Source organism: Drosophila eugracilis, unplaced genomic scaffold (genome assembly GCF_018153835.1).
Source record: "Drosophila eugracilis isolate 14026-0451.02 unplaced genomic scaffold, ASM1815383v1 contig_2088, whole genome shotgun sequence".
Classification (NCBI taxonomy): domain Eukaryota; kingdom Metazoa; phylum Arthropoda; class Insecta; order Diptera; family Drosophilidae; genus Drosophila; species Drosophila eugracilis.
Window position 1 is genome coordinate 2,166,787 of NW_024572964.1, and position 22,500 is coordinate 2,189,286.

The window sequence follows — 22,500 nt, forward strand, 5'->3', positions numbered from 1 at the left end:
CAGGCTCTGGCTTCTCCTCCACCTTTGGCTCATCAGGCAGAACATCGACTGCTTCTTCGTATGTCTTGACTGGAGTTTCCTCAATCTTTTCCTCAACAACTTGTTGTGGCTGCGGCTTCTTCTTCTTTCCGCGTTCCCAAAGCACAGGTTGTTCTTCAGGCTGGATGGGCTTAATAGCCTCCTCTTCCAGAGTGTCGACTGCAATCTCCAATGTCTTGGGCGCTTCCTCGATAACTTGCTTTTCTGGCTTCACCTTCTTACCTCGCTCCCACAGAACTGGCTGTGGTTGTTCAATGGGCTTAGGTGCCTCCTCTTCCAGGGTGTCCACTGCAACCTCGAGAGTCTTTGGAACCTCCGGGATTTGCTCTTCGGGCTTTTGGGGCTTTTTCTTTCCGCGTTCCCACAAGACAGGCTGCGGTTGATCCTGCACTTGAGCTGGAATTTCCTCGGGCAGTTCATCTGTGGCTTCTTCATAAGCTTTCTGAGCAGGCTGCTCTACTGCTTGTGCCACGGGCCTGGTGCTCTTTAAGGGTTTCAGTTGGACCTCCTCAGTCTTTTGAGCCTCCTTTGGACGAATACGGGGTGTTGGTTTCAACGTAACTTGCTCGACTTTCTGTTCTGGCTCCCGTGGTGGAATCACGCGACGGACAGCCGTCTTCTTGGTTTCCTCCACGATCTGCTGTTCAACTACTTGCGATGAGGTTTGCACCACTTGCTGAGATGTGATGGTCTCCTGCTGAGCTACCTTCTTCTTGCCGCGTTCCCACATGACTGGAACGGGTTCTGGCTGTTGGACAGGAGTCGGTTCAACCAACTCGTCGTGAGCCTCTTCGTATGTCTTTTGTTGGGGTTGTGGCTTCTTTTTTCCTCGCTCCCACATAACTGGCACGGGCTCTGGCTGTGGGACGGGAGTGGGTTCAACCAGTTCGTCGTGCATTTCCTCGTAGGTCTTTGGTTTCTCCACGTATTCTTCCTGAACGGGTGCCGTCTGAGGTTGCACATATTGTGGCTGCTCCGGCTTCTTCCTACCACGATCCCACATTACAGGCTGTTGCTGCAGCAGCTGCTGCTCTTGGGTATCCTGACGCTCCTGTAAATGAAGCAATGAGGAGTCTTCCACCTGAATGAACTTTTGGGGCTCGCGTGGCTGACGCCAGCTAAAGGCCTCCTGCTGACTGCGTTGGTTTACGATCCTTTGGTGTTCATACTGCTCCAAGCTCATCATCTGCGAGTCCTCAACTTGCACGAATTGTTGGCGCTGAGCCTCCTCGATAAGGCTCTGTTGTTGGACTAACTTTTGTCTTTCAGTAGTCTGGGAGATAACCGTGTCCTCGACTGAAGTTAAAGGCTGCAATTGTGGTCGCTGCTGTTGCTGGCGCCAATTGACAGCTTGCTGTTCGCGGATTAATCTCTGGGCTTCGAGTTTCTCGCGCTCTGAGACGTGCATAATGTTTACATCCTCGGTGGTGATAAACTGCTGCTTATAGATATTAGACTCTTCATATTGCTGCAGTTCATCTCGTCGTAACACCTTTGATATAGAACCCTTGGAGCTTTCATCAATCATGACGACTGTCTCATCGGCTCTGCCTGTTTGGTACTCCTCTGTAATGGCCTGCTGAGCCTGCAGATGGCGCAGTTCAACTTCCTCAATCTTGAACTTGTCGATCTGCTTGGTCACCTTCTGAACACTCTTGAGCTGCTGGCGCATCTCCTTCCAGGGAATGAGATCCTTGGCGTTTTGCTGTTGGGTGATCAGCTTATCGATCTGATCAGTCATCTCCATGATCTCTACGCTTTCCATGCTCTTCAACCTCTGAATTTCCTTGGTGCGCTGCACCTGGTCTACCTGAGCCTGCTGAGGTAGCTGCTCATCAGTTTCGATTTGACCCTCCAGGGGTCGCAGATAGACCTCATCCAAATCGAATTTATTGAGCTGTTCTTGAACACTTTCGACAGCTTTGAGCTTTTCTCGCATGGTTATCCAAGGAACTGCCTCCTTTTCGGTCTTGCCAGCAATAATCTGCTCCAAGGTAGCACCTAAGCTCATGATTCCCCGATCACGTTCCGTTTTGATAGACTTCAACACAACCGTAGCTGCCTCCAATTTTGGTGTGGGCTTCTTCTTCTCAATTGGGGTTGCCTTCAAGCTAATAGTCTCCTCGGTCCATGACTTCACCGGCTCAGGCTTAAAGCCTGGTAAAAAGACTCCCTTGTCCAGAGAACGTCCACGAGTAGGACGTGATGACTTACGCCACGGAATCACCTTTGTTGCAGGCTGCAACGACTTGCTGCGTACTTTCTGTTTCTTTTGACGGGATCTCCCCTGATGCGGACCTTGGCCGTTGACGCCCAGGAATTGACCAAACTGCTGGCCTGGTTGTTGGCCAGGTTGGAAAGCGTGGGGCGACTCAGGGGCACTGTCCTCCCGACCAGAGGAAGAGGACTCATCTTCGGCGGAATCAATCGTTCTCAATTGAAAGGCCGAGATGCGTCGTTCTAAGGGAAATCAAGGGGAAGTATCCATTTAGTAAAACCACGGGGAAAGGTGACAACAAAGCTAAGGGCATCCAGAGTTCGAATAAGGCGAAGATTTCTTTTATTTTTAGGACACTCACCTTGGATTTTGTATTAAACATTTTAAATTCGTTAAAAAAAAAAATAGAAAATAAAACTGGTAAAAGTTTGCAATCAAAAGTATGTAAAGTAGATATACCCTAGTTTGTAATAGGTTAGGATATCATGGATTTTACTAATTTCAAGAAATCGAGATCTCAAAGCGAAATCTGTTTATAGCATTATAGAGACTTCGAGTGGACTCCTACATCTGCCACTTACCTGTCCTCCGCCATGCAAATTTTATGCTTTGCTTGAGCACTTAAAATAAATCATAATTCGTATTCATATGCGAACAATGAACTTGAATATTTAAAATTAGTTTTCTGAGTATCATCAGAGCATACATTCGAGGCAGAACATGGGCAATAAATAAGGCTGCTCGGTCTGGTCGAGGAAACCCAAAACCCTCCATCCAATAAATGTGGGTGCGTGTGTAGACCACAAATCAAATATTGCCCAGACGACAGCTCATCTGCGTTGACCGTGAAAAAAGCATAAATGGGATTGGGCCCTAGGTCAATACATATTTTTGATAATTGGCATTGATAAAAATAGGTGCGAGTAGTCAGTGCCGGAGTGAGGTCGTGGTTTATCTATGTTTCGTGATTCACTAATCGGCTGTGACGAATCCACTTGAGGATGATTAAAACTGCATTAGCCTGCACCTAAATCTGGCACATTGTCATGACAGCAATTGAGCAAGTCGTAACGAATAGTGACATTCGTTTGACTTCAACTCATCATCATCAGCTTTATAGGATGTGGTCGATGAGGAGATGAAGGAGGAGGTGTGGGGATTGGGATTGTGGCCAGGCAAGTGTACAATTGAGAGCGAACAATTCAAATGCCTGTGTATACATTAAGGCCAAAAATAGATATCTGATTAGTGGCGGCTACGTCACCAGGTGGGGCTGCTCAGTTCAGCCATCGGCAGAGCTACTACAGATTTATGGGCGGGGTGTGTCTGCTTCGATATTCTCGTATCCCATATAGACTAGCCAGAGCGCAGTGCGGCGCACTCCAACGATCTCAGTCGGATGTAGACAACAATCGGCCGCAGAACAGAACAGATCATAAGGTAGACAGTTCTTGGGTGGAGTACATATATACCCCTTGCATCGGCATTACCAACTACCTACCTGTACCTTCCCGATTTCCTGGCGGTTTGGGTGACAGGAAGCAAGCAACAGCGGTGCAAGTCAATCAGCGGTAGCAGCAACAGTGTGGCAAGAAGGAGCATTTGGCAGTTATCAAAAACAAGTTTCCAATCATAATGCATTTTGCTTGGATTTATTTATAGACGCGGTACTGGTTTTAAGTATTAAATACATGAGAGATACAATTAAACAACAGAAGAGTGTACGCGAGTGTTTTCATACGAGTGTATTTAAATAGAAACAAATCAATTAAAGATCAATGTCATCGGAAAGTGATCAAACATAAAACATAAACATGACGGATAATCGGAATTCTAGATACAGTAGATAAGACTTAAAACGAAGGTCGCATGAGTTTTTATGATTAATTTTTTAGTAAAGCTTCTCGCCACAAAGGAAAACATGTAACAAAAAGTAGTCAACATATTGGCGGCACAAGCGGCAAATTCAATTGAGATTCGTTTGGATTTGTACACGAAATGGATGATTGATTGATTGATTGTTGGTGAACGAGAACAAACAGTATGGTAACGAAACGAATTAGTATAAAGCGGTAATAAAAAATGAATAATAAAATCTCATGCAACATCACTACAAAATAAATAAAGTTCAATTAAATTAAATTCAATTAAATAAACAATACAAGTTCATCGACATATAAATATCTCCTATTATCAACATCATCATCATCATCGATGGATGGACTGAAGGACCGGAGCGTACGGTTCGGATTTGTTGGTAAAAGTCATCTAAGAAATAGTATCTTAAAGCATCCTATCGAACCCTTTCTAACATGGATTTCTCTTTCAGAAGGGGACACTACAATGGCGAAACCATCACTTGAAGATGAGGATCTGCTTCGGCCTGGCAGCTAAAAATATTTAAAACTAAGTGCAACTATGAATCACAGAAGCTCGCGGCTCGATGACTGAACAGCCGTAACTGATTAATCTAATTAAATTCGTTTCTGCACCATAAACAGAATCATCAATTCATGTTCTTCTCTAATGGCCAAGTGCATGAGTCGCCCGACTAACATCGGTATATCTCTCATCTCTGCCTGATCCACCTTATAGACAGCAGCAGAAACAACAACAACAGGTAATTTATCATTCTGTTTTTTTTTCTAGAACCTAAGAAAAACCCTGTATGCCTAAGCAAATATATTTATTTCGGTTTCGGTGTTTTCGTTTTATTGAAAGAAAATTGAAATAAATTTCAAGATTTACTTGAGAAAATATATAAATGTTTTTCATTGTAGCTGAAAGCCGAAAGCTAGAAATCCAGACAGCTACGCCCTACTAAAAATAGCGAAACGGATTTTTTAACGCTAATCTATTGGAAATTAGTTCTCGAAAGCCAAACATTCTCCAAAAAGAAATTGAAAATAGAACAGCCACTGGGCGTACATATGCTTATATGTCAGAGTTGTATGGCAGCTGAAAGGCTTTCGATATTTTCAGTTTGGTCTCTGCTCGATTTGTGCTAGTTTTTTGCGCACGTTCACTGGGGGTAAATGGGGAAATGGAAAATGGGAAATGTGTATCTGTTAGATACAAGATACGCGCACCACTGGCATCGCCATGAGGCCCACGGTGAGTGTGCGCTAGATGTGTCATCCATAATATTTTATGCTAATATTCAAATGAAAAATAAAACTTTCACGCTCGAGCGGAGGCGGGACAAATGTGCGTTTTGCACACGGCCCCAAAACTATCCTACTCATAGATGAGGCACATAATATCTATACTCGTATAATTCTATAGGTATATTTACGGACGGGAACGGGTACTGAAAAAATATTATTATGTATGCTTAAAGTGGCCTGCTTGGTAAATGCTCAGAGTACATAAGCTGCCTGCCTGCCGTATTTATAACTCAACTCAAGGGGCTAGAGATCTATATTCAACATTTGCTTTTGAGTCATTTCCACTTTCACTCAGAAATTTTCAAATTTCATTTAATGGCTGCTGTTGTTGCTTCTGCTGCTGCTGTCTTGGCCGAGCCAGAAAGAAGAAAAATGTTCTATAAATATTTATGTTGCAAAATACTTGTAATTATTTTTATTATTTTTCAATTAAAAATTGCTTTCATTTTTGTAGTTTTTTTTTTTGCGATTCTTTTTCGAATACGTTTTTCTTGTTAGACATCTTTAAATTAAATATTTTTGCTGCTTTTCTTTTTGACATTTTGCAATGGTTAGTAAAAATAACTCGTTCGTTTGATAGTTTAGAAAAAAATCCATGTTGAAAGTTTCGACAGGTTCGCTTTAAAATATTCTTCACTCAAACTTTTACGACTAGTAGTTGATCATATATATAGGTAGGTTGAGGGGTAGTAGTAACTGTTTGTAATACGTCAGTAACTCGGGGATTAATAGTAAAAGTTCTTCACGGTCGTTGTTTTGTTTTTGTTTTTGTTCTTTTCTTTTTCTTTTTTTGAGCATTCTTTGGAGTTGGTTTGTTGATGTTGGTTGGTTTGTTTGTTTGTTTGAACACGGTTCGCTTACGTTTGGTTTTGCTTGGTTTCGAACTCTGGATTCGGTTTTGGCTTAGTCTTAGTTTAATCCTTACTTTTAACAGTCAGTTTGGCTGAGGATTCGACCTGGCCGGTGGACGAGGTTACGCGTACAGTGAAGATGCCCGAATCCTCCTCGTAGGTGGTGCCAATCAGGAGCACAGCGCTGTTGCCATCGAAGATCATCTACAAATATGGAAAATTATTAGTTTTAAATTTATATTATCAGGTAGAATTGCTGGTAGCTATGGTTATGTTTGACAAATTTACATAGTAAGATGCGAAGAGAAATTTATTTTTAACTCAACCCACCTGGAAATCGGGTGTTTCTGGGATCAGCTGACCCTCGCGGAACCATTGCACGCTGGTGGCCTTCACTTTGCCGGTCACCGTCGTCTTGAACTGGGCAGGCATGCCCTCGGTGACGGAGACATCCTTGAGGGCGGTGATGGTGGGCGGGGCATCCAGGTTCTCGATGGGACGAACCTTCAACTGAGCGCTGGTCTGAATACTGCCCAGTTTGTTCTCGGCCACGCACTTGTAAGTTCCCTCATCCTCGGGGAAGGCCTCTGAGATGACCAGCTGGTAGTATTCGCCCTGGCGGCTCATCTGGAAGTAACGCGATGGCTTGACAAAGTTCTCGCCACGCATCCAGCGTGCGGTTGGAGTGGGCTTGCCATCCACGCGGCAACGGAAAACGACCTTGCTTCCCTCCTCCACGGACTGGCTCTTCAGCTGCTCCACAATGTGTGGGGCCTTCTCACTGCCTGGAGTGCTTGGTTTCTCCGGCTTGCTGGGCGACTGCACAACGCAATCGCCATCGCAGCGGGCCTCTCCAGCAGCATTGACAGCCACACACTCGTAGCGACCGGAATCCTCGGCGAAGGGTTCGATGATGAGCAGAGTGTGAACATTGTCCTCCTCCAGCATCTTGAACTTGATGCTTGGCTGAATCTTCATGCCGTTCTTAAGCCAGTAAACGTCCAGGGGACGCGTTCCCGTGACCTTGGCATCGAAGCGAGCCAGCTGTCCGGTGGCCACAGTGGTGCTCTGGATGGTGGTCACAAAGCTAGGTGGCTGAATGCCTCCCTTTCCGGCACGACGACGTTCCTCGACTACCAGATTGGCACTGCACTTGGCGGTTCCTCCACGGTTTTCAGCCACACAGGAGAACACTGCTGAATCCTCGACGAACACCTGGCGGATGATAAGAATCGACTTGCCGCTGAAGGTGTGAATCTGCAGATCTGGAGAGTTCTGAATGGGGAAGCTCTCACGGTACCATTTCACCGTGGGATTGGGCTCTCCATCGAATTCCACTTCAAACTTGGCTTGCTCGTTTTCAAATACGCGGCAGGGTTGGATCTTCTTGGTAAAGACCGGAGCCTTAGCTGGTTTTACGGGACCCTGAACAACGCGCTCCTGAATGGTGCCTTTGTGCTCCACCTCGGTGGTCTCAGTGGCGGTGATCTTGCGGGTAATCTCGAGGTCACCCTGGATCTCCTTCTGGACCTGCTGTTGCTTGTTCATATGAACCTCACGTCCATGGACAGAAGACTCAGAGGGTTCAGCGGTGCCCTTGGGTGGGGCAGCCTGCACCTGAGTGGTGCTGGTCTTCTCCTGACTAAAGGGGCAGAAATAGGATTACTCAAGTTATCTAGATAATTGGATAATTGGTAGAATGCTTGTAAACTTACAGATTTTCTTCGTAGGATTGGGCCATGCCCTTGGCCTGAGAGCTGCTCACGACCTTCTCGCCGGGAATGGCGTACTGATGAGTATCCCTACGCAGGTTGGTCTCCTTCAGTAGCTGCTCAGTTTCCAGTGTCTGCAGTTTGTTGTAGTAATCCTCGCTCTTCTTGGCCTTGACGTTTTGCTGCCAGTCGGGAGTGGGTGGTTTGTATTGCTTGGGCTTCAGATGCTCCACGCCCTTCAACACATGGGTGCTCTGCTCGGAAAGGACCTGCTTACGCTCGTCGAATACCTTCTCCAGCTCATTCTCCTGGCGCTCCTTCTGATAAGCGGCTAGTTCGTAATCATACCATGCTAAACAAGGATTCAGAGGATTATTCAGTGCTCCATAGATTTGATCAAACGATTATACTTCGTGAAGGCAGTTATAGCTCAAACACATGCGTTTTCTGGTTGATATTTTAACGTTATAAAATAAATTACATGCCATAAGACCTTAAAATTATTTACAATGGAGCGACTTAGTAGAAATTATGATTTAAGGGTTAAGATTTCAATGGGGTTTCCACAGAGGTTCACTAGCTCTTTTGGTATCTTTTTTAAGGGGAACAGCAAATGAGTAGATAAAGAAAGGGGGTCAATGACCAGCTGGATGATAACCACAGTTTATAACAGACGGAAAGTGCACACGCAAAACTACGTTATAACCATATTACCCCGGTTCCGGCAATACATAGGAAGTCCCTTTCCTTGGTTTCCTCTGTGCGATCTCCTCTCTTGAAGTCTCTCGCCGACTGGAGTACCTTATTCGGTTCTTATTGGGGGATTTTTTGGGATTTGGAAAGCTTTTTTCTGGGACTTTGGGTAATTTGTTTTTGTTGTGTTAACAGTTTTAACTACTGGAATGTGGCTATAGTGCAATTAACTTGGGTGCTACGGCTATGTAAACTTTTGTGGCATGTTGTATGTTGGAATGTATATATTTACAATGAGTTTCTTATTGTGATATAGCATGTGGTGTCCATATTAAGTTTGGTCAGCTAAAGTCTACTGCGTTTTAAAATTGTTAACGTTCTAATAGCTGTTATATAAGTAATCGATTCCAGATCTTCTGGCGTGTATTGAAAATTAGACTTACGACGTGGCGAGTTCTTTAGCACATTACGATAGTCGTCCGAACGGGCAACAACCTTGAGTTCAGTGCTGGCAATCGATTCACCCACTGAGTTGCGGGCAATTACCTCCACCTTGCCGGTATCGTACTGACGTGTCTTCGGAACATCCAGATGGAACATACCATCGTTGGTCAGCTTGTAGCGGGAGCCCTAAAGAAGACCATTCCTTAGTTTTACGATCTCTATATTCAATCTTTAGTGGACTTACGTGCACAACAGTGTGTCCATTGATTAGCCACATAACTCTAGGACGTGGGTGTCCGGTTACACGGACACAGAACCTAGCTGAATCACCTTCCTCCACAGTCTGGGGTTCAAGCTTGCTTACAAAGACCGGCTTGGTTCTGGGCTTGGCATCGGGATCAACCTCGTCGGGAACCCTAAAAGCGAGAACCAAATTTATTATATAGAACTCGAAGGAACCTCCTCCTTAATATGGTTAATAATGTTAAACGAGACACTTACACCTGCCATGAGGCTTCCATTTCGCGGATGCGGTCAATGCTCTGCATGTGAGCGGGCAGTTGGGAGTCGTAGACAATGCCTGGCTTGCCAGAAACCTTAATGAAGGCACGTGTCTCATCCTTGCCATACAAGTTAGTGGCACGGCACACGTACTCTCCACTGTCTTCGGGATAAACCCAGCCGAAGTTCATGGCCACATAACCGAAATCGTAGATGGGCTGGAAGCGATTCTCTGCAGGGGAAAGAATATATTTAGGACTGAAATGTTTCTACTTCCTTAAAGAACATACTGTGCAGCAAGGGCTTGCCATTGAAGAACCACTCGACCTTCATGTTAGGATCTCCCACAGGAGCCAACTGACATTCGAATTTGGTCACTGCCATCTCGGTAAGAGTGAGCTGTTCTTTGATCTGGGTGACGAAACGAGGAGGCTGCTTGCGATCGGGATCGAAGAGATCATCCTCGGTCAAATGCACCTCAGAGGTATACTTCTTGATGGTGGCTTCCATTTGGGTAAGAGCATCCGAACGCTTCATGCCGCGAGGCACTTGGTTCTGGAGCAAGATAGTTGGCAGTTCTAAAACAAAAAATACATTAAAAAACAGAAAAGGAAAGATGAAAAGTCCAACGTACTCTTGCAGGACACTGTGGCCCTTGTGCGATCTTCGCCATGATTGTTGATGGCACGGCACACGTACTCTCCGGAGTCCTCTCCGTAAACGTATAGGATATCCAAGGAAACAAAGCCCATGTCAAAGATGTTCCTGTAACGGTGTCCAGAAGGCAGGGGCTTGCCATTGCGGTACCATTCCACGCGCAGGCTGGGATCCGTCTTGGGTTCCACCTGGCACTCAAATCGCACGGCCTCGGCTTCATCGACAGTCACCGAAGTGATCTGCGTGGTGAACTTTGGTGGTCCAAACTCCTCCTCAACCACTTTCGGGGCCTCTGGGATGCGTCCGCGCTCCAATTCCTTCAACTTTTCGGAGGTCATGCCTTCGGGCAGCTGCGATTCATACACAATATTGTGTTTACCCTTGCAGGTGACCTTGGCGGTGGTGGTGGCAGTGCCCCACTTGTTGGTAGCGCGACAAGTGTACTCTCCAGAGTCCCTAGCATAGATGTAGTCAACATCCAAAGCAATAAAGCCAAAGTCATTGAGCTGATGGACCCTTGATCCAGTAGCCATGACATGACCGTTGTAGAACCATTCAATGCGCATGGTAGGATCGCCCACAGGCTCAACACGGCAGTCAAAGTGAATGGGGCCACCTTCGGGCACATCCAGATTGTCCTTAATGTCTTCGGTGAACTTGGGTGGATTTGGCTGTTCGTCATCGATAACAAGCTCCTCACGCTTGTGCATGCTCTCCTCCAGTTTCTGCAGGCTCTCAGTGCCAGTGCGGAAGTTCGAGGGCAGCTGGGGCTCCATAACGATGCCCTGACGACCCTTGACCTGCAACTTGCAAGAGACGGTGGCTTCACCATGCTTGTTCGTGGCCTTGCAAGTGTACAATCCCGAATCGCGTTGATAGCAACCGGCAATTTCGAGAATTACGAAGCCAAAATCGTTGATGGTCTTGATACGGGAGCCAGCCCACAAGGCCTTGCCATTGTGGAACCAATCCACACGCATCGATGGGTCGTTGATCGGCTGGAGACGGCACTCAAAGTGAGCCAGAGCATTCTCGCCGATGACCATGTCGAATGGTGAGGTGATGAACTCTGGTGGCTTGCCAGTATCGTCATCTGGCACAAATTCGGTGCTGCGGGAGCCAAGTCCCTCCAGTTCGGCGATACGATCGATTGTTCCCTCCATTCCCTTAGGCAGCTGAGATTCCATGATGATGCTGCGCTTACCTTGGATCTTCATTGTGGCAGTGGTCACAGCCTCACCATACTCGTTGCTTGCACGGCAAGAGTACTCGCCGGAATCCTCGGGATATACAGGAGAAATCTCCAGAATGACGAATCCAAAGTCGCAGAAAGTACGGAAACGAGAACCGGCCTTCAATGGACGACCGTTCCAGTACCACTCGACCTTCAACTTGGGATCATCGGCTGGGGTAATCCTGGCCTCGAAGTGGGCATTCTCACCTTCGCGCAGATTGTCGATGTTCTCCAGCGGCACAGTGAATACAGGAGCCTTGCCCTTGGTCTCTTCAGTAGTCTCTTCGCGAGTGCGGACCATGCTGTACTCCAGGTTGGCGATCTTCTCCAGACCACCTTCCATGCCTCGCGGCAGCTGGGAGTCCAGGATAAGGCTTGCCTTCGAGGCACACTTAAGCGTAGCACGGGTGACATCCTCGCCATACTTATTGTGAGCCCTGGCCTCGTATACTCCGGAGTTCTCCTCGTAGCAGTACAGGATATCCAGGATGACGATTCCGAAGTCATGGAAGGTTCGGAAACGGTGACCATGTGGCAGTTTCTTTCCATTGAAATACCATTCCACCACCAAATCGGGATCGGTGATGGGAGTCAAACGTGCCTCAAAGTGAGCAGACTGTCCCTCCACCAGTTTGGTTACATCCACGATCTGGGTAATGAACTTGGGTGGCTCAGCGACCAGAGGAGCGGAAGTATCTGTCTGTTGTCCTTGAGGGCATTCCAACTCCCGGATCCTCTGCAACGAATCAGGCTGCAAACTGTCATAGAAGACTCCTCCACGGCCTCCACAATTGAGAGTGGTGCGGGTAAAGTCCTCGCCGTACTTGTTCCAAGCCCGGCAAACATATTCTCCGCTGTCATGATCCTGCAGATAGGAAATGTCCAAGACGACGTATCCAAAGTCGGACACGGTCTTGATGCGGTTGGAGTGACGCATCAGCTTGCCATTGTGGTACCACTCCACCTTCAGTTCCGGGTCGTTGACTGGGATCAGAGTGCACTCGAAATGAGCGGATTGACCGTCCTTCAGGCCCTGCAGCGGCTGGATGTGGGATGTAAAGCGCGGCTTCTGGCCCCTTGGCTTGTCCACGCACTCAAGGTTGCAGCTGATTTCAGCGGTTCCATGCTTGTTGGTGGCGCGGCAAGTGTAGGTGCCCGTGTCCTCGATCTTGGTTCCAAGAACCTCCAAGGCGACTGTACCGAAGGCGTAAATGGTACGCACACGGTGGCTGGCTTCCAGCACCTTGCCATTGTAGAACCACTCGATGACCATGCTTTGGTCGCCGACAGGAATAAGATTAGCCTCAAAGTGAGCCAACTCACCCTCACCAATGTCTGCGATGTTAACAAACTCGGTGGTAAAGCGTGGTGGGATACCCAGATCCGGTTGCTCTGGCTTAGAGCCATCCTTGCGCAGGGAGTCTTCCAGATCCTGGATCTGTTCCAAGCCCTCAGCTCCCTTCGGGTGCTGGGTAGAATCGATAATGTTCTCCTTGCTCGAACAGAAGATGGTGGTTGAGGTGAAGGCCTCTCCAGCCTTGTTATAAGCCTTGCAGGTGTAAATGCCCTGGTCACGGGCATAGACCTCGATCATGTCCATGGTAACGAAGCCGAACTCGCTGGTCATCTTGAAACGAGAACCGTGCTGCAGCATCTTGCCATTGAAGTACCACTCGATGAACAAGTTCGGATCCTCCTTGGGTTCTACGTTGGCTTCCAGATGGATGGGTTGAGCTTCCGACAGATGGAATTCGGCCTGCAGTGGCTTGGTCCATACTGGTGGTGGATATTGGGTCTCAGGCTTGGTAGATTTGCTGGTATAGCGATTGGCTAGCTCCTCCTCGGTTTCCTGAACAGCCTCAAGACCGGCCTCACCCTGCGGATGCTGGGTGTCGAGGAACATGGTCTTGCCACCAGTGCACTTGAGCGTGCCTGAGGTGGTAGCAGATCCCTTGCTGTTGGTGGCCTTGCAGGTGTACACACCACTGTTCTCAGCATAGGAGTTGGTCAGATCCAAAGCGCAGTAGCCAAAGTCATAGATGGACTTGAACTTGGCAGCGGCCTGCAGTGGCTGTCCGTTGTAGAACCACTCGATAGACATGGTGGGATCACGAGCAGGCTCCACATTACACTCGAAGCGCACGTTGTCGCTCTCCTTGCACTCGATGTTGTTCAGATGAGTGATGAACACAGGAGTCTCGTAAGTCGGCTCTGGAGCCTCAGGACGTCCCTCCTTGGGTGCCTCCAACTCACCAATGCGAGGCAATGAATCCGGATGCAAGGATTCAGCCTGAAGCCAGTGACGATCTTCGATCTTGAGAGAGGAAGTCGAGACAGCTTCTCCAACCTGGTTAGTGGCCTTGCAGGTGTAAATAGCCGAATCATCAGCACGCAATCCGTTGATGGACAGAGTGACCAGTCCGAAGTCGAAGGTGCTGCGGATGCGGGATCCAGTGGTCAGAGAAATACCATTCTTGAACCACTCAATGCGAAGGTTTGGATCGGCACGTGGCTCCACTTGGGCTTCCAAGAGGACGTGCTGACCCTCATGCAGCTTGTCGTAGCTCTGCAGATGGGTGGTGAACACTGGAGCCTGCTGGGGTGTTGAGTCCACAAACATTTCTGGGACGCGGTTCATGGCAGCCTCCTTCAGCCTAATAGCTTCCCAAGACTCCGGAATCAAAGGCTGACCATCGATGTTAGACTTGGTCTTAACCTTCATAGCAGTGGAGGACACAGCCTCACCAGCGGCGTTGTAAGCACGGCACATGTAGACACCAGCGTCCTCTGGCACCACGGCAGTAATGTCCAAAGTGACGAAGCCAAAGTCGTGGGTGGTGCGCAGGCGGGAGCCCATTTGCAGCTCCACTCCATTGATGAACCACTCGAACTTAAGCGAAGGATCACCCACAGGCACGACACGTGCTTCGAAGTGGGCATGAGCACCTTCCCACAGCTCCGACGGGCCAGTGAGCAGTTGAGTGAAGATGGGCTTCTCAAAGAGACGCTCAGGCTCGCTTGGTCGTGGGGCCACTGGTTTTTCCAGCTGGTGGATTCGGCTAATGCTGTCTGGATGCTGGGTATCCATCTGGATGCTGGCCTCGGACACCACGCGCATAGAAGCGGTGGTTACAGCCTCGCCCAGAGGATTGACTGCGCGGCACATGTACACGCCCTCGTCCTCCTTGCGGATGTGCGAAATATCGAGGGAGACGAATCCAAAGTCGTGCTGCTTGGTGATACGCGAGCTGTCCTCGATAATCTTCTCGTTGCGGTACCACTCTACCTTCAGGTTGGGATCTCCAACAGGAATCAAGCGCGCCTCGAAGTGAGCCGTCTGGTGCTCATTGATCCTGTCGATGTTCTGAAGAGGTTGAGTAAACACCGGACGCTGGCGTGTTCCAGGCGTCTCTGGCTCCTGGCGCTGATGCGGCGCCGTCGACTCCAGCTTGCGGATTTTCTCCAGACCCTCGGGATGCTGGGTATCCGAAATGATGGTACCACGCGGAATTACGCGCAGATTAGTAGACGAGACAGCCTGTCCCAAAGCGTTAACAGCACGAACGGAATATTCTCCGGCGTCCTCGGCCACAGCATGGGTGATGTCCAAAGAAACGTATCCAAAGTCAAAGGTGATGTGGAAACGAGAAGCCGAGGGCAAAGGCTTGCCATTGTGATAGAACTCAATGCGCAAGTTGGGATCGTGAACTGGAGCGACCTGGGCCTCAAAGTGAGCCGTCTGTCCTTCGTAGATCTCAGTTGAGCCGCGAAGTTCGGCGGTGAAATGAGGAGGACTAATAGGAGCATCTCCAACCTCGGTACGGGCGTTAGGCACCTTCGATTCCAGCTTCTGGATCTTCTCCAGAGCATCGGGATGCTGGGTATCCAGAATCATGCTTCGACGGTTCAAAACGCGAACATTGCAGGTGTTTACAGCCTCACCCAGCTGATTAGTGGCCTTACAGATGTAGGTGCCGGTATCCTCGCCATAGACATAAAGGATGTCCAAAGCGACGTAGCCGAAGTCGTGGGTGGTGCGGTAACGGTGGCCTGTAGGCAGTTGCTTGCCGTTGCAGAACCACTCGATTTTCAGGTTGGGGTCGTTGATCGGTTCCACTCGGCACTCCAAGTGGGCGTGTTCGCCCTCCTTAAGGTGTTCCAGGTTGCTCAGCGGAGTAAGGAAAATGGGCTTCTGGCCCTTCTCCTCCACCACGGGCTTAGTGGGAGGAGCATAGTTCTCTAGCTGGCGAATCTTCTCCAGACGCTGAGCATCCAAGGTGTCCAGGTCGAGTGTCTTGTTTGCTGTTAGAAAGAGAGAGGATGAAAGAGTATTAGTTAAATCTTGAAAATTCCTGACAAGGCTTCGGAAATTACCTGTTACGTTTACAGCACAAGTCGTGACAGCTTCTCCAATGGCGTTCTTGGCCTTGCACATGTAGGTGCCAGTGTCTTCGGCATGGGCATACAGAATATCCAACGCCACGAAGCCAAAATCGTAGGTGGTCTTGAAACGGTGACCAGTCTGAATAGGTCTACCATTGCAGTACCACTCCACCTTCATAGTGGGATCATTCACAGGGATCAAAGTGGCCTCCAGATGGACGGGAGTTCCCTCGTTGACCTTGGCATTACGCAGTGGGCGTCCAAACTGAGGACGTTCGGCATGGAACTGCTCCTCGTCGGTCTTCCTCTGGAAGCGCGAAGAATCTTCCAGATGCTGGATCTTGGTCAAAGCCTCCTCGTGCTGGGTCTCATGGATGATGGATGAGCGCGAAGAGACGTTCAAAACAATCGAGTTGACAGCCTCACCCAGGTTGTTGGTCACTCGGCAAGTGTACTCGCCGCTATCCTCTGCGTAAACGGTCAGAATGTCCAAGGCGGCAAATCCAAAGTCGTAGGTAGTACGGAAGCGATGACCAGTGCTGAGGGGTTTTCCATTGTGGAACCACTCCACCTTCAGATTGGGATCTGGGTAGGGCTCAATGCGGCACTCGTAGTGGGCACTCTGACCCTCGACCAGATTGCTGGGACCAATCAGCTTGGTAACGAACACCGGAGCGGTGGTCACCGTGTACTCCTCCTCCTCCCTACGCTGGTACCTGCTGTGATCCTCCAACTGGTGGATCTTATGCATGGCGGCCTCGTGCTGGGTCTCCAGCTGAATGGACGTCTTTGATTGGACAATAAGCGAGGCGGAGGTCACTGCCTGGCCCAGCTCGTTGACAGCCCGACAAGTGTAGGTGCCGGAGTCTTCGGGATTCACATACTTCATGTTGAGGGCTACATAACCGAAGTCGTGCATGGTGGTGGTGCGGTTCGATGCTTCGATGGGTTGACCATTACGCAGCCACTCCACCTTCAAGTTGGGGTCTCCCACTGGGATCAGGCGAGCCTCAAAGTGCACGGCCTGGTTCTCAGCCACACGGACATCCCTCACCGGCATGGTGAAGACGGGAGCCTGGGACACAAACTCATCTTGAACGCTGATACGCTGACGCTTGGAACCATCCTCCAAATGCTGCAGACGTGGCAGAGCGGTCTCGTGCTGCGACTCCAGATAAATGGATTTCTTGGTGTGCACGACCGCCACAGCAGAGGTGATGGCCTCTCCCACGGCGTTGAAGGCACGGCAGGTGTAAGTGCCGGCATCTTCGGGCAGAGTGGACATAATATCCAAGGCCACAAAGCCGAAGTTGTTGGTCTCAGTGAAACGAGAACCAGACTTCAGTGGGAGATTGTTGTGGTACCACTCCACGCGCATCGACGGATCAGATACGGGAATCAGGCGGCACTCGAAATGAGCTCGCTGGTTTTCCTTGATCTCAACGTTCTTCAGGGAAGTGGTGAAAACTGGAGCCTGCTTGGTGCTCTCATCGATTTCCTCACGGCGGCTATAGCGCGAGCGATCCTCCAGGTAGTGGATCTGCTCCAAGCCAGCCTCGTTCTGGGTGACAGTCACAATCTGCTCACCGCTGCGGCATTGCAGCTCCACTTGGGTCTCGTCAGATCCAATCAGGTTAACAGCCCTGCAAGTGTATACACCCGAATCCTCAGCAATCAAATGCACGATGTCCAAAGCCACGTAACCGAAATCATGGATGGGACGGAAGCGGTGACCCACGGTGATGGGACGGCCGTTCTTAAACCACTCCACCTTCAGGTTAGGATCGGTAACAGGCTCAATCTTGCATTCAAAGTGGGCGTGACCACCCTCACGGGTGTTGGTCAAGCTCTTGGGGTGGGTAAGGAAGCGCGGACGAATGTTGATCACCTCGTCGACGAACTCACTGCGACGATGACGGGTCGAGTCCTCCAAGTATTGGATCTTCTGCAGACCGGATTCGTTCTGGGTCTCCAAAATCAGATCGTTCTTTGCGATAATGCGCACGGAACAGGAGGTGACGGCTTCACCAAGTTGGTTTCTGGCCTGGCAGGTGTAAACACCAGAGTCGACGGCATAGCAGCCAAGCAGATCCAAGGCCACATAGTCAAACTCATAGGCAGGACGGAAGCGATGACCTGTCTTTACAGGTTTTCCATTCACGAACCACTCGATGCGCATGCTGGGATCTCCCACGGGCTGCAGACGGCACTCTAAGTGCACATTGGTACCCTCAATGGTTTCGATGTTGTGCAGACCCCTGGTGAACTGGGGTGCTTGCATAATGGTGATATCTTCCTCCTGATGGTGGCGGCGTCGCGAGTCCTCAAGCAGTTGGATCTGCTCAAGAGATTGCTCGTTCTGGGTTTCAGTAACAACATCCGTGTGATCAATCACGCGCACGCAGGCTGAGGTGTGGGCTGTACCCAAGTGGTTGGTTGCCCTAACAGTGTACTCGCCAGAATCCGCAGCCGTTGCCTTAATGATATCCAAGGCCACGAAGCCAAAGTCATAGTAGGTGCGGAAACGGGAACCCACAGTAACGGGACGTCCGTTGTGGAACCACTCGACGCGCATGGTGGGATCACCCATCGGCTCCAAGCGGCACTCCAGATGGATGTTCTTGCCATCGTGGATGGGCTTGGGATCGCTCAGGGGAGTGACAAACACCGGTTTGGACTTGGAGATCTCCTCGATGTCGTACTGAGGCTCCACGAATGGCTTGTTCTCCAAGTTTTGGGTCTTCTCGTACAGGCCGCGGTGCATGCTAGATGTGTCGATACTGGAACGAGCTAAAATGGAAGAAATCTTAGTCATTGTATCTGTTAAAGGTCATTCCACTTTGTACTTACTTTCCACTATCATCGTTGCTTGCTGCTGAGCTTCACCTAGCTTGTTCCTGGCCACCACGAGGTAGACGCCAGCATCCTCGGCGCGCACCTGGGAAATGTCCAGGGCAACATAGCCGAAGTCGTAGTAGGTCTGGATTCGGTTAGCGGCGGTGATGGAGCGACCGTTGTGGTACCACTCGATCACTAGACCCAAATCGCTCTGGGGCTCAACGCGAGCCTCAAAGTGAGCGCGCTGGCCCTCGAGAATTTTGGTGGTGCCCTTCAGAGGACCAAGGAAGCGGGGAGCCTGCGTGACGTAAGTCTCCTCCTCTTCACGACGCCCGTAGCGCGATGAATCTTCCAGATGCTGAATCTTTTGCAGACCTCCCGGGTGCTGGGACTCCGAGACGATTTCGTTCTTGGAGATCACAGTCAGCTGGGCAGCGGTGGTATCCTGGCCCATGGCATTGTAGGCACGGCAGGTGTAGATGCCGGCATCATAGATGGTCAGCTGCTTAATGGTCAAAGCCACGTAGCCAAAGTTGTGGTAGGTGGTGATTCTGGAACTAGCCTCCAGAGGCTGTCCATCTTTCAGCCATTCCACCCGCATGGTGGAATCTCCGATGGGTTCCAACCTAGCCTCGAAGTGCGCATGCGCGTGCTCGCGCAGATCCAACTGGTTCTGGATCGGTGTCTTGAACTGAGGCGGGGCAATAGCCTCGGCAGCCTCCTGGACATGGCGGCGCTGCTGGGACTTACGATAGTCCTCCAGTTCCTCCACCTTCTCGATATAACGCTGCTGCTCTGGAATTCCCAGATCAGCAGTGACTTGGGAACGCGAATGAACGCGAATTGAGGACTGACTGATGGCTTCTCCAATACGGTTCACCGCTCGCACGGTATAAGTGCCAGCATCTTCGGCCCTCAGGTGCAAGATGTTAAGGGAGACGTAGCCGAAGTTGAAGATGGCGGTGATGCGGGAGCTGGCCGTAATGGGCAGTCCGTCCTTGTACCACTCCACTCGCATGGAGGGATCATTAACAGGTGTAACCTGAGCCTCAAAGTGCACGTTCTTGCCCTCCTCGAACTCTCCGAGATCGCGGAGCGGACGGATGAACTGCGGCGCCTGATTTAGCTGCTCGTCGATGCTCTCAGTGCGCTGGTAGCGAGAGTAGTCTTCCAATTGGCTGATGTACTGCAGACTGTTCGGGTTCTGCGACGACTGCTCGATGGAAGGACGCTGCACCACGGACAGAATGGCGCGGGATTCGGCCACTCCACTGGCGTTGCTCACGCGGCACATGTACTCTCCGGAGTCGTGGCCCATGATGCTCAGCAGATCCAGAGCGATAAAGCCAAACTTGAAGACCGAAGTGGCTCGGGCACCTGGGGAAAGAAAACTTTAGCCCTTTTTCTTTTTTATTAATGTGAAGATTACTTACTGGCTGCCAGCGGACGTCCATTAAGGTACCACTCAACGACCATAGTCGGATCACCGACTGGTTCGATGCGGGCCTCCATGTGGACGCGGCCACCTTCGGTCTGCTGCACATTCTGCAGCGGGATGATGAACTGGGGTGGCGGATAAACGCGATCCTCCTCACCAGGTCGCAGATGGGGCTTAGCGCGCTCTACATGGCGCAGGTAGATGATTTCAGGGCCAGGAATGGGTCTGATATAAGATGCACTCTTTTAGTAATTTCTCAAAACAATTTTGGCTAAGTAAAAACTCACTCTGGCTCGATGACTTTCGTTGGTCTCGGGAGATTGAGACGACGTTGCTCATAGCTTGGTTGTTCCCTAGGAACTTCGACATACAACCTAGCCCTGTTAGCGGTTGATCCAGCGATGTTCTGGGCGGTACATTGATACCATCCAGCGTCGGCGGCAGTTACGCGCGGAATCTCCAGGCAAGTGGCTCCACCGTCAATGCCCACGAAGCGCTCGGCGGTGGACGAGATCTGGACGCCGTCCTTCTGCCAGGTGATACGCGGCTGCGGGGTTCCAATGGCATTGGCACTCATGGTGATCGGCTCGCCTTCGCGCACAGTCATGGTGCTGAAACGTTGGACAAATTGTGGTGCGACAACCTGTTCCTTCTCCAGCACATTAAACTGCGCCTCGATAGCCACTTCACCGGCCTTGTTGCGGGCCAGACATTGGACAGCTCCGGCATCCAGACGGGACACATTGGTGATCATCAGCGAGTGGCTGCCAGATTCGTTTACCAGAATCTTGTGCGAGGCATCGTCGCGGACTTGGCGGCCGTTGATCAGCCAAAAGACCTCGGGGTAAGGATTGCCAGTAACACGGCAATCGAACCTGGTCATGCGACCCTCGGTGACCTCGCGATCTCCAAAGGCTTTCACAAAAGATGGCGGCAATGCCTTACCAGCCTCCAATTGCTCGGCCGTTGCGTCCACGGGTTTAGGCTCGTAGGCCGTTTCCGCAGCGGGTTCCACGGCCAACACGGCGGATGAAACCACACAGCCCTGCAGATTCTCGGCGAGCAGAGTGTAATGACCGCCATCGCGAGCCGTGGCATTCTTCACACGGAGCGTTGCCACTCCACTCGAGTAAGTGATCTCGTATTTCTGCGAGGCCACCAAACGCTGGCCATTATGGAACCAGGTCAGGCGGGGCTTCGGGTTAGAGCCCACACGAGCCGTAAAAACGGCATCGGATCCCTCGATCAGCTTGGAGCTGCGTGGCTTCTGCGATATCTGCGGCGCCTGGGCAGGACCCTGGTTGCGGTCCAACTCCTGGGAGAGCTGGGAGTCCTGCTCGTATCCAGAACGACGGGTGATAGCCTCACGGAACGAGACCTCGCGGAGCAGCCTGTACTCAAAAGTATCCACACGGAACTCTTCCTCAATAGAGGTGTACGAATATCCATTGGAGTAGATGTTCTTCTCCAGATTCTGAATGGGCTGCAGGGCGGGCATGGGTGCTCCCTCCGGCTGGATGTAGACGCTGCAGATGGCCTCGCCGTACTGGTTACGGGCCGTGCACGTGTACTCGCCCTCGTCTCCGGGTCCGATCTGGTTGATCAGCAAGGACACATCGCCGGTGGCCTCATTGTAGCTCATTCGGAACTTCTGCGACTCGAGAAGGGGTGCGCCTTTCCGGGTCCAGGTTACGAATGGCTTCGGGTTGCCACGCAGGCGTCCCTCGAACAGGGCGTTGCCACCCTGGGCGAAGCGAGCGTTCTTAAAGATTTGCTCAAAGACGGGCGGCGAGATGTCGCCCTGGGCATACACGTGTGTCAGCGAAGGTGGCACATAGGCGCCTCCGATGCTTCCACCATGATGTTGATGCACTGTAAGATTACATATAATAAGGATTAATGCATTTTCAAGGATGCTGGGGAAATGATAGCAAAAGCAGCATTATTTATTATGAAAAAAGCATTTCATTTAATTCACAATTTTTTAAAAAATAATTTCCAATATTTTTTAATCCCTCACCTTCAACTCTATTATAATGAAATACCAAATCAGCAAGTATAGACCCAAATCGACTTTTTATAGTCAATGTAACAATCATTTTAAACAATTATAATTTTAAGTTTATTTATGATTGAGTTATGTAGAAAATTATAAAAATATAAAATTGTGCGATATTCAGAATAGTAAATATGTAAAGAAATACGGGAACTTATGTTTTTAAGTCTACTTTCTGTGCAAAAAAATGAAATAATAAGTTAAAAAAAATAATTTTGTGACAAGTTTCTCAAGGAGATATGATTATTTGCGTTAATTCTTTTCCTGCT

The 22,500-nt window shown here is 49.8% G+C and overlaps 1 protein-coding gene across 5 annotated transcripts in view; it reads right to left on the reverse strand.

Moving 5' to 3' along the window:
- Window positions 1-22,500, reverse strand: part of LOC108113606 (titin) — an 81,231-nt gene that overhangs the window by 55,074 nt on the left and 3,657 nt on the right. For all 5 annotated transcript variants that reach the window (XM_041817930.1, XM_041817927.1, XM_041817926.1 and 2 more), the window contains exons 3-11: window positions 20,463-22,047; window positions 20,171-20,400; window positions 18,750-20,114; window positions 15,891-18,689; window positions 10,260-15,818; window positions 9,916-10,203; window positions 9,626-9,857; window positions 9,369-9,540; window positions 9,124-9,310 (exon numbers count right to left, since the gene is read on the reverse strand). In XM_041817930.1, the coding sequence (XP_041673864.1) occupies window positions 9,124-9,310; window positions 9,369-9,540; window positions 9,626-9,857; window positions 9,916-10,203; window positions 10,260-15,818; window positions 15,891-18,689; window positions 18,750-20,114; window positions 20,171-20,400; window positions 20,463-22,047 (12,417 nt within the window). The remainder of the gene's footprint in view (window positions 1-9,123; window positions 9,311-9,368; window positions 9,541-9,625; window positions 9,858-9,915; window positions 10,204-10,259; window positions 15,819-15,890; window positions 18,690-18,749; window positions 20,115-20,170; window positions 20,401-20,462; window positions 22,048-22,500) is intronic.